The sequence below is a fragment of the Siniperca chuatsi genome, linkage group LG17 (genome assembly GCF_020085105.1).
Source record: "Siniperca chuatsi isolate FFG_IHB_CAS linkage group LG17, ASM2008510v1, whole genome shotgun sequence".
Taxonomy (NCBI): Eukaryota; Metazoa; Chordata; class Actinopteri; order Centrarchiformes; family Sinipercidae; genus Siniperca; species Siniperca chuatsi.
Window position 1 is genome coordinate 13,415,091 of NC_058058.1, and position 16,742 is coordinate 13,431,832.

At 37.3% G+C, this 16,742-nt stretch overlaps 1 protein-coding gene across 2 annotated transcripts; it reads right to left on the reverse strand.

The window, feature by feature from the left end:
• Positions 1-225: 225 nt before the first annotated feature.
• Positions 226-15,699, reverse strand: ptpn2b (protein tyrosine phosphatase non-receptor type 2b). Of its 2 annotated transcripts, XR_006375147.1 has the most exons (11): positions 15,449-15,699; positions 14,846-14,936; positions 14,637-14,737; positions 12,403-12,501; positions 9,850-9,987; positions 8,828-9,037; positions 6,335-6,496; positions 4,251-4,459; positions 3,894-3,989; positions 2,956-3,117; positions 962-1,100 (listed from the first exon to the last, which is right to left on the reverse strand). XR_006375147.1 is itself a non-coding variant. In XM_044171240.1 (10 exons), exons 1-10 carry the CDS (start codon positions 15,503-15,505, stop codon positions 1,079-1,081), a joined length of 1,185 nt encoding a protein of 394 aa, XP_044027175.1. In that variant the 5' UTR covers positions 15,506-15,697; the 3' UTR covers positions 226-1,078. The 2 variants fall into 2 exon arrangements, 1 of the variants encoding a protein (XP_044027175.1); XM_044171240.1 differs by lacking the exon at positions 2,956-3,117 and having other exon boundaries at positions 226-1,100; positions 15,449-15,697.
• Between the last annotated feature and the right edge of the window lie 1,043 nt (positions 15,700-16,742).

Here is a 16,742-nt window from a genome sequence, read left to right on the forward strand (position 1 = left end):
GGCTACATGGTTCCAGTCTTTATGATCAACTAAGCTAACCAGCTGCAGGCTTTAGCTTCATATTGAACGGACAGAGTAGGATCAGTCTTCTCATCCAACTTTCTCAAAATGTCTTGCTTTAAGTTACATCCTTTGAGTGCAATAACGGTGCTGCTTATGACAAATCAACTACCAGGTTTGTGGTGAAGTAACCAGAGAAGAGCAAAGACAGGTTGTTATGTAAACTACGTTAGATAATGCCAGTTTTATTTGTAGATTAAGCTACACTCTAAGAGAAACTTAAGACAAAAGGAGAACAAGTCATCAAATCAGCTTTTCTACAGTATTCAAATCTGTAACATTGTCTTCTTGGTGTTTTTTTTTTACAAGCAAAAATATGTCTTTTTACACATCTTTTTTAAAAAGAACACTATGTACATCATAGAAACATTACATGCCACTGAATTTCTCATGTGGGAGGAGGCAGTGCTCCCCCTTGAAAAACTTCAAGTAATCTCTTATAAAAAATAGAACATTTTTATTTTCCCCTCTGAAAAAAGGTTTTCTAAAAATACACATATTAACAGCATTACAAATTGGCAATGCATAGCCCCTATTATCAGTCTTAATTTCATAAACAAAGAAGCATAATAGAATGACAAAGCTGCAAATAATAGTAATAAAGCAAAAAACTGATTTTCTGAATCCAGAAGTAGCGCAGGCTGTGGTTGAGGTGTAACCAGGGGATGAAGCGCTGGTGTGTTTCTCTTCAAAGAATGTCGAAGTGTCTGCTGTAAACAGTTTAGAGAGGATGAGGAGAAATGGGAAAGCTGTGAGGTGGAGGATGTGGGGGTGACGTGCTGCTAACCGGAGGAAGAAGAGGGAGGTGAGGTGGCTAAAGAATGCCACTGGGTTGGGACAAAAAAAATAAAATAAATAAAAGCGATGAACAGAGGAGAACTGGCTGTTGATGTAGAGGTGAGGAAGAGTGGTTTGGAGTTGAGGAAGAAGCACACAGAGGTTGGGAGAGAGCTGGAGTTCCCTGCCGATGTTGGCTTTGCTGCCAGAGCTGCTGGCGCATGGCCGCAGGAGGAGGTGGTTAGCAGTCGCTGGTTTTCGCCCTGTCACAAAGAGACAAAGTATTTCAAGAGGTTGAACTCAACAAACTACCAGAGTGTCAGTGAAGCTCAAGAGTGATCAAAGGAACTTGTGCCACAAAATCAAGTTAGTGTCTTCAGCCCAGTTAAGTTTACAAGATTAAACTAAACCACGGAAGGGGACATCTAAAGGAAGGTTTGCACAGCTGTTAGCAGGAGCTGTGGCACGATACAGTGTCTTGGATCACTTTGATCATACCAACATTAGATTATCAATGCAAAGCAGCCACCATGTTTAATAAGCAACATGTCACACTGCCTTCAGATGTTCTTAGCTATAAATCATTTTCAAGAACATTTGTTTTGTTATTGCAGAGCATTCAAACACACAATTACACCTGATTATCTGTGAGCTCAACTAAGTCATCCCTGTATGATGTAGAAGGGTTTTGAAGATAAGAGTAGAGCTGAAACAATTAGTCGATTAATAGATTAGTTGATGAATAGAAAATGAATCAGCAACAACTTTGATCACTGATTAATCATTTATGTCAATTATCAAGCAAAATGCCAAATACTCTCTAGCTCTTTTTTTTCTGTTTTGGTCTGTTGGTCGGACAAAGAAAGACTTTCAAAGATGCAATCTTGGGCTCTGGGAACTTGAGATGAGCACTTTGGCCTACAGTGCTGCCATGTTCAAAATCAGCGAGGGAAAAGAGGCTATGTAGACAAGTAAATATGCTAAATCCAGTGTGGCTGATGCTGCCCAGCTGTTTGGCTCTAGATGTAGTATTTATATTGTCCTGAGCCTTTTACTGCTAAAACCTACTCACATCAGCATAAATATTAAATGTAACTTGTAAAAAGAACAGATTTTTTTTACAGGATGAATATCTGTAGAGGAGAAACGATCAGTTAATTGACAGAAAATCCATCGGCAACTCTTCTGATATTTAAATAGATTAAGTAATTTAAAGATTTACTAAGTTAAAGTAATTCAAAGCAAAAATACCCAACATTCCCTTGTTTCAGATTCATTTTGAGGATTTGCTGCATTTCTTTGTCTTACGTGATAGTAAACTGATTATTTTTTGGTTTTGCAGTTAAGACATTAGACACCTTTTGCTACAGCACTTTGCTATTTCCTGACATTCTACAGCTCAAACTGATTAATTGTTATAAATCTCCTGATGAAGCTCAAACATTCAAACAAATCCAAAACACAACTGATGCAGTTTAAAACCTACAAACCGATGAGGAACGTTGCCATGCTAAGGTCCTGAAGAAATGTAAAGAACTCATGAAAGAACTCTAAAAGTTTGGAGGAGCAGCAAAACCATAGCAACATGCAACAAACATTAAGGAGCCCAAACTCATTTGGTGTAATGGACTGACGGACAGCTTCAACCAGGATTAGAATTTACTCTTTATTGGTGAATTACTTAAATACTTCCTTTGTGTGACTGTCAAGGGACCATCAATGATTCTACATTCTGTCCTAGCCACCTTATTGAAATAGTAGCTCTTTTAAACTTCAGTGGGTGTTGATTATAACTGTGTTTTCATTGACTTGCTAAATAACATTTCACAGGATTGAACAGATAAAAAGATGCCACCAAATTTGAATCTATGATGCACAGTTTAAATTAGCATCTTGCATTATTCCAACTCAACCTGACATTTCAGAGCTTCAACAGTCATAAACCACAAATGTACACACACACGCACACACACACACACACACACACACACACACCATGCTAGAGTGCAACCAAAATTAAAATTAAGTCAAAACCACAGGAGCCAAGCAAATCACAAAAACAAGAACAAAAACTCAATAGAAACAAAAACACAGCAGACACCAAGTACACACACACACCTCCATATACAAGAGCGGGCGTTCTTTTTAAAAGCTGTGGGTAAACTTCGTCCTCTAAATGTGCTCTTCGTGGTTGTTGTTGCTGTCACAGAGGGGGGTAAAGATACACTGCCCCCCACTGGACAGGCCAGCTCTTGTCATGTGCAGCAAATGCAGCCCAAACTGTCCGAGAAGAACCACAACAGCAGAGCAAAACCTCGTCAGAAATGGTGCAGTTTGGGCTGAATTACTGGAACAACACTGACATGTCACACAACAAAGGAAGGCTTCTCAGAAATGACTTAGTGAGCCGTTTTTTGGAGGTGCACAGTCATCAGAAATAAGTGCTTGTTCAGGTCTAACTGTCCCGCCTGAGAACATGAAGTAGATGTCAGCTAGAGTGGTAGCTTCACACTAAATGACAGAATATTGAGAGAGAGAGAGAGAGAGAGAGAGAGAGAAAGGGTAAAGAGAAAATTTGAAATAAGAGAGAAAAATAAAGCCTCAGCTCTGCATGAAGTCAAACCTCTATTATTAGAGGTTGAGTCATGCACTGGGAAAGCCTGCCTGGATTCACTTTGTGGGGTTAAAAGAAATGACGCTGAACACTCATATCTTTTCTTTTTTGACATCTCTTTTACGTCACAAGAGTTGTAGAGAAAAAATGCTGCCTTTCCTTTCTGTCGAAAGGAAACTAGAAAACTAACAAGCATGCAGAATGATGTCAGACTGCAGATTTTCTGCTTTTCATCTGAACATTATATAGAAATTTCACAAACACCAGCTCTTTTCTTATCAAATACTTGGCACACACTTCTTCAGTATAAATTACAGCAAGTAATGAATACAAATGTGGCTCTGTGATGGTGCATGGCAAATCATCCTGGAAGGTAACAACAACTTTGTTAGCTTTGTGTATGAAAAATAAAGAGGTGGTTTCAACCAAAAGATGTAATCACCTTTTTCTCTTCTTCTCCGAGTCATTTGTCCTGGGCTTGCTTTGGGGTGTCTTGGCTGTGCCTGATTTGGAGATACTGTCTTCTCTGCGTCGTTTGCTGTGTAAAAAGGAGGAAAATGGGTAACGGCTGTCCGGCTGTCTGTCAAAAACGAACTGTCCCTTTCAAATGACATGCTCAGTACAGTAATGTTCTTCGCAAATTGGCTTTGCTTTTTGTGGCACTCTTTTTACCTTTCTCAAGTTGTTTGAAAAAGCGATTAGCCAACCACCAATAACCTATTCAGATCATTTATCAACTGATTATGACCAATGGCCAACAATTGGTGCATGTTTATTTAATCAGACTGAGTGTACTGACTGTGTTGTGCTGCCATCCAGCTCCTGTTCTTTGCAGGGAGACTGTGTGGGTACTTTGCCATCGTGTCTATAGTCTCCTCCCTCCTCCAGCTGACCTCCCCGTTGGCTGCCGTTGCATCGCTCTGTCGAATACCTGGCCTGAGGCTGAGTTGAGGGGGGAGACTCCGATGTTGGCTTCTGATCTTCCCTGGACAACTCCCGCCACCGGTTCTAAATGGGAAGAAGAACAGCAACCACACAGAGAAATGGAAGATAGTTTACTTTCAAGTTGTTTTTCCTACTGATGCAATAAACAAATACAAAAGAATTTGAGAGGGATACATCAAATACTTTTAAAAAGGCTATAATTGGTCAATTTGTTTGTAAAATCATGACAGAGTGATGTTCTTGTTAAACATTTCCTGTGTGCGACAAGAAATGGAGCTGCTAATAAGAACTATTAACCTAATTATGCAAGATCAAGAGGCCCCATACTAAGAACACATACACACTGCAGCTTGATGGACACAAATTACTGTTTTGTAAGTATTCAGGACATCGGCTTCAACAAAATACTATAGTTTGATATTTAGTTATTGATTTCTGACATTCTTGACAAAAGTCAATAAGCCAAGAAAAATCATTCTCCTATGAGTGCAGCCCCAAAGGAAGAGCGAGGCTGAGAAAAAGACTTTCAGTTTCAGTCTCAAAGCTGGTGAGAACAGTGATTGTGATTGGATCAGGATGTGTTAAACCGTTAAGAACCTCGTAACATATGACTGCTGTTTATAGAGACAAGTGGGTGAAACAGAACTGAGCTAAGGTAAATTTAAAAAAATAAATAAAAGTAGCATCAAAATATTCACATTTCTCAGCCAATGGTTTTCCAGCTAAAATTAACCTGAATGTCAACCATTGTCAAGGCTATAGTATAAAACAGTGCCTGGCACTGCATTTAAAGGGAACATTATATTTTGACATTAGTTCTTAACCTCTTGGACTGCATCAATTAGACAGCAGTTTCTATTTGTGTGACTCACAGAAAAATGTCAAGGTTCAAGCAGGATGCAATGTATAAATGTATTCTCTTATATCGTTTCCCGTCTCATATCAAGCAAGATTTGTGAGCAATCACAGGCAGGGCTAAGCAACATTTCTTGTATTGTGATACTTGGAAGTGTTTGGTTCTTTAACCTATGATTAACATACAGCCACTTTATCATTAAGAAGGGTCTGGTGATGATAAGTTGGGAGATCTACAGTAGCCTTGTTTCATCTACCTCCTGCCAGTGAATTAATGTGATGGATCAAATGTATTTTCTGATGCTAATTAACCTCAAGGAAATACGTTCCATGGAAACTCCACATGATGCTATCATGTAAATAATCCTTTAGGCTGGAATATATTTTTAAATCTACATTGTTCACTCTGTGGCTCTCTTGCTGACAAACATTTATTCAGCACGCACAGACTGAATAAATGTGGAGTATATGATAAACAAATATCAATCACCAGGCCGACCCACTGCCATACTTTTGTGTTGTTCTCTAAAGCCAAATTCCCAATTGAACAGAGGCCTAGAGAAACGCACAAACTGACATAGTGCAGTCTGTGTTTGAACCATATAAATAAAGGGTAATAAGAGAGAAACTATAATATTTATGGTATATTAACTATTCTAGTTGGACAATAAACTTATTACACCACTATCCTGTAACAGTTTTGCAGTTTCACAAAACCTGTGAATAGCCGATAGATGTTTAAAAGTTGCTCTTGGCACAGACAGCCCTTTAGCCTTATGTTCCCCAAACACAGAGAGCTTTGCATCTTAAGTGTCTTCAAGTGTTTATCATCTCTCTCCTTGCATGATACATTTAGGCTGTCATACACAATGGAATCCACTGAAAGACAACACCATTTATCCCTTTACTAAATCTTAATCTTTTTCACAAGAAACAACTTCCACTGGAAAAACATTCATTAGAAACATTCCAGACAGGCAAAGATAAAATGGACAGGAAAAGTACTTATATTGTTTATCACTGAGGGAGAGAGTGTGTCAGAGTGAGTGATAGAATTGGTCATGGTGTGCGTGGTGCAGGTACCTGTACAGAGGAGTCTCCCATGATGGACTTGGCTCCTTCAAGGACAGCCATGTAGGAGAAGCGCAGCTGGTCAGGGGTCTGGATCAGGCCCATGCGATACTTCCTCATGTCCAACAGGATGCTTTTGATGTCCACTGATGAGGGGTCTTTCCTCTTATCCATCTGGACAGGACAGCAGTGTAAATTAGCTCAGCTAACCAGGATGAATCCTGTTTTCTCGATACCTGATGACTCATTTGTTTGTTGTGTTTTGAAGGAAAATTTAGGCCTGACATATTCTTACACTGTTACACAACGCCAGTCTGTGACAGTGAGTATAGTGCAGCTGTAATTGACCTTTTTTAGTACCCTATTTATCTTTGATCTGGCTTATCTACCTCTGCATCAACCTACCTAATCTTTTTTTAAAAACTTTTTTTAATGCTAGCATACTGTTTCATTTCCAACATGTCTTATCTGTTTTAGTATTATTTTTATTGTCTATATCTTATATTATTGTTGGGTATTTTATTCCATTTTATTTTTGTATTATTTTAATTGTCTGATTTTATTTGCCTCATTGCAGTCCTGAAATGTTTGATTCTTGGTTCCACCATGTAAAGCACTTTGTAACTTTGTTTTTGCTGTACAAATAAAGTTTATTATTATTATTATTATCATGTTTTCATGCATTTCCCAGCATGCCAAGAGAACAATGTTGCATTTCAGCTGCGCGTTGTACATGATCACATAAAAGTTAGTTTATGTTTTAGGTGTTGGAGGTATTTTTCTTCAGTACTTTTTCTCTTTTAACTACATTGTGAACCAGGTATCAATCAGAAAATAGGTTTATTTAAACTTTTATTTAAAATATATTTAAAATCACCCCTCAAATTATTTTTCATTTCAATCAGAGGCTTCAATCAGGAAACTGACTGGCACAAAAATAGAAAACTGATATATTTATTCACAGATAAGTGCTGATGAGACAAAGTAACTAGGCTACTGAGCATTTCAGCACAGGAAAACAGTTATTTACCTTCTTTTTTTTCTGATTCTGAAAAAAAGAAGGTAAATAACTGTTTCATCATTTTTTTTTGTTTCGTAAGGCAAAATGTAATTTTGGTGCAATATATGTATATAAATAAATATACGATGAAATGCTATGGAAACGGCTGCACATGTACAGTAGATGCAGCTGCCGGTAGCTCCTTCAAAATTTACTACATTTTTGTTTTAATCTGTTTTTTTTTTTTATCAGCTTTAATGCTGAAACAACCTATTACCTATGAAAGTAATACATCATCGTTGTCATCGGAAAAGGTAGCCACGGTATGGATTAAAGAGCAGCGGACCTTGAGCCAGATCAACCGGACCAGGCAGGTACCACGACGGCTGCTGTGATCGGCGGGATAGGAGCCATGCTCCTAAGGCTGCTCCAGGATAATGTCCGGTCTGGACGAAATGGGACCAAGCAACGGGAATCAGAGACTGTTGTGCCCACGCCTTTACAGAGACCTGCTCCATCAACATCCCGGATCAAGCACTCGACGTGCGGACCGTGTTGCGAGCTGACAGATAGCAAGACTCCAGCAAGATGAAAGGAAGAGGACTCTGTGTTTACATCGATGATGCTTGGCAAAGTGGACAGACACTGTCTCACAAATGTCGAACTTTTTATGTGAAGATGGAAACCATATTATCATCACTATCTCTGTATGCTGTTTACATTCCACCAGATGCAAATTCAACAGATGTCCTGCAGAATTATTTCCTGGGTTTATACATGTAGGCTATGTATGTGAATAACTGTATAAATTGTTTTATTTTATTTTATGTTACCATATTGTAATATGAATTTAATTATCTGTTGTGTTCTAAGTGTGTAGCATGAAAGGACTACAAACTTTCATTTCATTATACAACCTTGTGTTGTAAAATGATAAATATATTACCTTCTACCTTGTACTTGTAAAGATGTCAAAAAATATACTGGTGGACTATTTCTTTGTTGTGAATATATACACTGAAGAATGTATATGTGCTCCCCGGTAAACGTGGCAACACAGAATAAAATGGGTCTGTGTTGGCACTAACACACACAAATGTCTAAATAACAAATCAAATGAGCAAAATATAGCAAAGAACAAAAAGGCACATCTTTTTTACTTAGTCAGAATATAGAAACACTGATTTCAAATTTAAAAGTGACTTTTAATAAAAAAAATAAGATTTAGTGAATGAACCCTTATCTTGATTTGCCAAATTTCATTTTAAACAGATAACTCGATAACTTGATAAGACAGCCTACAAGAGACAAATGTCTCTTACTACATAAGTATTTTGCTATAGTCTTAATACCAAATGACCATTTGGTGTTCAAAAAAAATTTTTAAAGACCATTTTTGTGATCATACAAAATTTGACTAATCTAGAAAACCTAAAAAACCAAATTCATCTGGATGCTGAAAATTTTGTAAAAACACTCATATAGAACAAAGAGGCAGGACTTACCAGGACCACACATGTGTCGACTAATGAAAACGTCCCTGAGCGTCCGATTCCAGCGCTGCAGTGCACCACAGCCGGCCCGTGCTCCACCCCCAACGCTCCCGACTCCCGTACTTTGAAGAGGAAGTTTAGGAAGGATGCCGGGGACTCTGGGACACCAAAATCAGGCCACGTGGTGTAATGAAAGTGGTAGATCTCTCTCTTCTCCCCTGTCTGTGAGAGCAGACAAACAGAGGCCTCATTAGCAGTGCAAAACTTTTTATTATTTATTATTATTATTATACTATTTATTTTCAGTGAGCCTGTCAGTACTGATATTAATTAGTTCTGTTTGACGTGACTTAAGGTTATTTCAGTAGTGTTTAACAGCTAAACCAAGCAAACATTTCCAAAAGTTTCAGTTTCAATTCATGCAATAAACCAGGTTCTGAAAACTTGACACACCTAAACAGCAAATCCAGGCATGTATGTACTTATTTCATATGGCTATTTTTCTTGTGATCACTTTAGCAGTTAATTTCTCATTTAGTTTAAAAAGAAAATGTGTGTTCATTTTCAAATGATCAAAAACAGGGGAAAGATGGATTACAGAAATTCTTAACGTTAAAGTTTGGACGAAAATCAGATTTCAAAAATACAATTTGCAGCAGAAGCATTGTATTTTAAGCATGTGTTGTGTATTTTAAATACTTAAATTGCTCTGCTGCACAATCTGCAGCTCATTTGCATTTTCTCCACACCTACATGCTACCCAAACTTTGGATATGTGGGAACATAAAACATAAAGTAAATTCTGTTTAATCTGTCTGAAAATCTGAAACATTGTTCATTACTAAAGCTCATTGTTGTCTGTTTCCAGACAACAATGAGCCTCAGTAATGAACAAGGATGTTTTCAGTTCTAAGAAGCCTTGGACAACACAGGTCCACGTGATGCGTCTTGGTGTGACACCCCTGAACCATTTCTGTTCTCCTTTGCCACCTTTTACTGGGAATTCTCCTTGTGTAAGTAATACTCTGGCCTACGCTAATATTCTGCAGCTCCAACACTCTGGTGGTGTAGTAAGACTTGGTGTCTTCTGACAACAGCGTGACCAAGAAACGTGTGTCTCTGAAGGCCATCTCCCTCTCCTCAGCTGTGGGCCAGTATTGGGCACACTTTTCCTGTCACAGAACGAGAAAGGAGATAAACCTGGTAAGAGATACCAAATATGTTAAACATCTGACAAATAAATACACCTGATGAAAAGCAGATGCTAGCTGAGCAGCCAAGTTGGCCTTGAGGTAAAGCAGCTGACGACTAACAGGAAGACAGTTTGATCCCCGGCACTAAGAGGAAAGCTGGATAATAAACTAAATAATGCTGAGGACAAAAATCCTCTCAATCAAATGTCTTGGTCTTCTCTCACCCCACACATACCTGCAAATTTACAATCACACTCACACATACAGTACATGTTACAATTCCATAATAAACCTTCACACATACACAGAAACATATACAAATACAAAACGTCAAAATGTTGCTCTCTCATTAACTTAAACAGCTATACATCTGCACCAAATCCAACCTCTGTTTTGTGACGCCAAACATATTGTTTCACAGCCCTGTTGTCTGTATACTTTTTTGCACCCTTGTCTTGTTTTTTTTTTTTGCCTGCATCTTGTTTTTACAGTTTTTCTCATGTAGTACTTCTGGGTATTTTCCAATTTGTGACTACAGTCCTCACACCACACAGTTACTTAACTGCACCACTACATTAAAAATCCCCCCAAAAAATTAAAGGAATTAATTTCGAACAAAGTAACAGGTTCAATCCTAAAATATACATACACACATACATACATAACTATACTTTTTTAAATCTTTATTATTTTATTTCCCTCCTCTTTTTAAAAGCATTTTAATATTTTAACTTTTTTTTGTTTTGTTTTGTAAAGCACTTTTATGTGCATTTCTTGTATGAAAGGTGCTATATAAATAAAATAAATAGAATAGAATAAACTAAATAAAAGTTTATTATTATTATTATAAACCTGTAGTGAAAACAATAAAATCTAGTTCAGACAAAGTTAAGATGAGAGGCCTGGCTCAATTCCAAAATAATTCCACTTAAAGCACTATAAGTTTAACAATATTTTTCAGGGAACAGCAAGTCATCCATCAGTACTTCAGTCAAATACTGTGATAAATACTTAAGTTATGTCTACAACCAACATCTCATCATACAGTATTCTCTTAGTAAACAGACAATGGCCAGAACTGTTGAGGATAAGTCTATTATGCAACCTTCCCTCTGCAAATTGGAGAGCTGGCCTACATAAAAGATCTTTGTAAGGTTAATATCTGTGGACTAGGTGCTCTTTATCTTCTGTTTCCAAGAAAACAGTCAGTGAGTGAATCTCATAACTGACTGAGTGAGATCCACTTCCAGCTGCTTTACTGAGAAAGAGAGAGAGAGATCACAGCTGCTCTGCGTGAGAGAGTGTTAGTGTGTGTGTGTTTAATCAGCACATTGCAGGATCACTGGATTTAAAAGAGTAGAGAGGTTGGATTGCATCCCAGTTCCTCACATACATCTGTGAAGAACGCTGTCAAAACACTGAACTCCAGTTATCCTGCCGAGAGTGAAGCTTCACAGTGGACCATTCAAACAGAAATCAAGATTAATTATAGCTGCAGCGCAGCTGTGAGTCGGGGCCGGGCATTTTCAGGAAAAAGAGGAAGAGGAGGAAGATGAAAAATGCAGTTCATCAGCAGAACATCCTCGACCAAAGTTATCAAACCTTAAAGTCACGTGTCTCTAATCTATCCAGCACAATGCCTAAATAGACATTAGCATGTTTATTCTGCATCATCCAGGGATCGAACTCACAAGACACTAAGACACTAAGGGCAAGTCATGATCTTGCTGAGCTAAGCAAGAAACTATTTGTTAGTTTGGTGTCAATTGAGCAAAAAATGTGGAGGAAGCAGCTGAAGCTTGTCAAGGGCTGGATAATGAGTTAATAATTACAATTAGGTGTGTTAGAGTGGGGAGATACCTAAAACATGCATGGCAGTAGCTCTTCAGGAGCAGGGTTGACAGCTACTGATATAAGATGTTAATTGTGCATCACACCATACATTTTGGTGAAAGTTGCAAAGTGGTAGCCCATATGACTGATTTGTTATGAATTTTCAAAGTTTTAAACTTTAGACGGTGGCTGTAGCGCCACCATCAGTACTATTGGCCCACAATGCCTGCTGAGGACATTTGGCATAGGACTGGACCTATGTGCAAAATTTTGTTTATTTTCATGCATGGGAAGGCCGATTTCCTTGGAATAATAATAATGATAATAATGATAATAATAATAATAATATTATAATAAAACATTGGCAATTCCAAGAGGGTCCGGCAGCCTAATTAAACAAGTTGCATTAATCATTTCACACTGTCAGCAGGCTGCAAACTTAAAGTGTGTGTATTGTTGTCTGTCTGTGGTCTAATAAGTATTTCTGCATGCGTGGGTGTGTACACACCAGACAAATGACAAACCAGACAATATGATGTCTTTTCATTATTGTGTACTTACTGAGCCTTTCTCAATGACCCTGTTGAGCATGATGACCGCTTTGGTCTTCTGCTCCCAGATCATGAGCCAAAAGTGGCCACAGGTATTCCTGAGGGGGCCCTGTGGACAGCAAACACACACACACACACACACACACACACACACACACACACACACACACACACACACATGGCAGGAGTCCAGTGGGACAGTGGGAAGTCATTTACAATGGAATGTGTGTTATCTTTCAGGCATGAACAATAACATTATTGTAGATCCACTGAATACATTAGCTAAGAAACTGGCTGAGGATGGTCTTTATCAATGTGATAACTGTGTAAACGAGATTTGCAGAATGATAACAAACGTTTACTTAAAGGGCAAGACCACTAAAGGTTATGGTGTGGTTGAGTTGAGAAAACTGCACTTTGCAAGGTGCAATATCTTTAAATGTCAAATGTCTCTTAAATAATACAGAATAGATAACATCCACAATGCTGAGATACCGTCAACAAGTCTTTGCTTGCTTTATTGTCATGTGCAAACACAGTAAAATGTGTCACTAACAGGAATAAGAAAAATAACATCATGTACGGTAACACCTTGTTCAATATCATGTGACAATCAAGCTTTTCCTCATCTCAAAAGAACCAATGCACACAAACACAAATTCAGCACGTTACTGAGCGTCCAACAAAGTATTTCACAAAAGGTTGACATATTTTTGGCCCTCAGTAATCATAGCTAGTAACAATAGAGAGTTGAGAAAATTTCACACAGCAACGCCCATGAAAAGCCAGAATATTTGTGTCTGGATTTTTATCTTGAATCTTTCAAATAATGTTGAGTACTGTCAAAACATGTATGATCCCCACAAGCGAACGTCAATACCAAGCAGCTGACTGGGATCAGCCTGAGACTTGGGTTCTCCTTTCGGTCATGGGATAACCAGCTAAATGGGAAAAACTACCCAACAAGTCCTGAGACAGATTCTCCCCTGGAGGTTTATTTATTTGCCATTAGCGACCAGTTTAGTGACCTCTTACACATTTTAATAGCTTTACTCCCTGCAATGTGTGTTAAAACTTATCTCTATGCTACAGTTTGTTCTGTTATGTGCATGGCTACACACAAACAACATTGTCTATAGGCAAGGACAAAGCATATGACACACAATTAATGTTGATTAATCTTAGTTTTCAAATAAGAAACTATCACTCAATTATCTATCACCTTGATAAAGGTCAAAGCTTTTAGTTTTTGTCTATTTTATATGCAGAAACAAAGGATATAAAATGGAGCCAGTCTAACTGTCTAAAGTAACAATACATTCTCCATTTTCTCAAACTTTTTACAAGTTACAAGTGAATATAACTATATATAGAATAATGTAGTAAATAATTATAAAAATGAAAAACAGCTTAGGTACAATACTGTATGGCCTCTACATAAATATTTCTATCAAATAAAGAAATAACATTAATTCATTATTTTCTGTGCTTGTATACATATAAAAATGATTAATAATCATTCTTGATGAATATTAGAACATTATGAAAGATCCTTATTTACCGTTTTGAAATTGAAATAGGCTCCTACTCACTAACTACTAAACAAAGATATAGCATCAGAAAGAGCATATGTATAAACTGTATATAAACTAGCTCTACTTGTCTTTGTAGCTACACGGCCACATAAACCCACACAAGTTGTCTCAAAACCACGCACACTCCTACAGTTAACATTATACAGTGATGCAGAGACTTCCCTCATCACTAAATGATTTAGGTCAAACAAACAAGCACTCCTTATCATCAAACACACTCAGGGACATAACATATACACACATAGATCAACATGCAGTCTGAAACAAAATTGCCAATCTGCTCTAACTTTTTTATCTGATAACACTAACTAATTGATTTCTATTAGGGGAAGTGAACTGCTGTTTATGATAAGGGCATGGCAAGAATGTTCACAAATAAGAATTCAAGTGCTGTTAGTACATTATATTACAGTACTTACTTTTATGTTTAGGAGTGACCTGTTTTAGAGCCTAAATGATTTGTGAATTAATTGATTACTCAGTTGACAGAAAATTAATCTGCAAGTATTTTGTTAACTGATTACTATTATTATACTATTGTATTAAAGTTTAAGACATTTTATAAATCACACGATTAGTCAATGAATCCAAAAGATAATAAGCAGATAGGCATGATTGTTATTACTGGAATAAAAAGCCTTGGACTTGCCTGAGTCAATATGTAACTTCTCTGGGCTTCCTCCATGACCACCAGACTTGCATTGATGTAGTCATTTTCTGTGTTCTCCAGCTTCACCCGACTGTGATCAACTGTAGGCAGCAGTGAGAGATCAAATTATTATTATTATTATTATTATTAGAGCTTTAAAGAAACGTGACACTGTAAGCAGGTTGGACTTTCCACAAATGTTTACCTACATGGACTGACATCTCTGTATCTGTTTCGGTTGCGATTCTCTGGATACTTTGCCACTTTGTAGGAGCACTCGTGGGACTGATTCCTGATTTCCTGAAGACAATGGCAAGATTGTTTAGGGACAAGAAATCACCAGACACACACTACTGAGCATATCAAGCAGGACATCCTATCTGAAACGTGTTCATCCAATAATCATTGTACAAACACAGTTACTTTCAGCCCTGAACATTACACAACTTATCACAGTATGATCGTACTGTGGAGAATAAACTTGTAGAGCGGAGTATAAAAGTCAAACAAGTGCATAGCTATATAATGTAGCTAATCACAGTGAGCTTCAACCACATGCACAAGCTTATGACACCGACTAAGCTTACGGTAACACTTACGTTAGCATATTAAAGTGTTGCAGTTTTATAGACAAACTGAAAAAAAACTCAGAACAAACCAAACCAAAAATATTAAATAAATTAGCGATGAATAACAGACTAGATAACGGATACTTGATGAGCTAGCCGAACTGTTAGCTTGCTATATTAAATGCGCGCTTGAAGTACTGACTATTTATGTTAGCTTTATGCTAACTATGCTAACAGACTTACTAGGTACAGTTTTTGCCACCGGCCCGCTGAGTCTATGTCTTCAAACTCCTGGTCCATTTTCACTGTGGCAATGCCAGTCTATTTTTCTAATTAATGTAATTAGTTGTCCGACTATCTACTTCATTACTTTATTCAGGCTAGAGAAGCTTTAGGTCAAAGAAGTATTACTTCCCTACGCTAACGAGCTCTCGCTAAGTGTTTGTCCGATTTCTCTCTCTGATCGCTCTGGTGCAGTTGACATCTGGGAAAAGTGACATGTGCGCATGCGCCGATAAAGGTCCTCCAGTAGCTGTCAAATCAAACGCAGCAAAGATTTTCAGTGAACCAACGAGATGTCAGACAACTAGATCACTCAATATTAAGCACCTATTTTGAGAATAAATGTATATAATTTTACCTAATAAGTCTGTACATGCCTTTTGTTGTATTACAAGTACATATCTGTTTTACAGCCATTTATAAATGTTTTTTTATTTGGAGAAAGTTCTACAACTAAGCAACATTTAGGTGTAGTTGTTCATAAATTATAAGTCAAATCAATTAGTGTCAATGTCAGAAATAATAATCATTTAAAAAAATGCCCATCACAATTTTGCAGAGCCCAAGGTGACATATTCAAATTGACTGTTTTGTCCGACCAACAATCAAAAATCCAAGATATTCAGTTTAATATCATAGAGAACTAGAAACAAAACCTGCAAATATTCACATTTGTGAAGCTGGACCCAGTGAATTTTGAAATGTAATGATTACAGAAATTAGTTAAATGATTTATCAGCAATCAAAATAGTTGTTAATTATCTGTCAATCGATTAATCGACTAATCGTTTCAGTTCTGAAATTGATGTTATTAAAATTTCAAAATGGTAGGCGAGTGCGACATTTGAACAATTACTCATGAAACCAATTCAAAACAATGTGTGAACCTTTTAATGTAGTTCTCAAAGAGGCCACATTAGCATCCTTGAATTAATATTTAATTGAATTGAAAAATAATTGTATTCAAACTTTTAAGAAAGATGTACTGCATTACTGGCATTATATATTCATGATGTATTTGGTAATAGCTATTACAACAACGTTTCACTACTCAATTCATTTTTAGAATTAACCTTTTTTTTTAACAGAAAAACCCTCAATGACATGATCTGTGTAACTTCACAGTAACACACCCTTTGTTAAACAACACCATCAGACTGAGAAATGTGATGCTCATTAAAGAGCACTTCAGTAATCTGATCTGACTGGTTACAGGTCAACAGAGAGGTCAAAAGCAGCATTTCTAATGTTACAG

Bases quoted from the DNA above. Each gene is read 5' to 3' on its own strand.
- ptpn2b (XM_044171240.1), bottom strand. From the start codon at position 15,505: ATGGACCAGGAGTTTGAAGACATAGACTCAGCGGGCCGGTGGCAAAAA. The intron at 12,502-14,636 runs GCAAGTCCAAGG...TGCTGTCCACAG, and splicing joins GAAGTTACATATTGACTCAG to GGCCCCCTCAGGAATACCTG. The intron at 9,038-9,849 runs GTAGGCCAGAGT...CTGCTCTCACAG, and splicing joins TGGAGCTGCAGAATATTAGC to ACAGGGGAGAAGAGAGAGAT.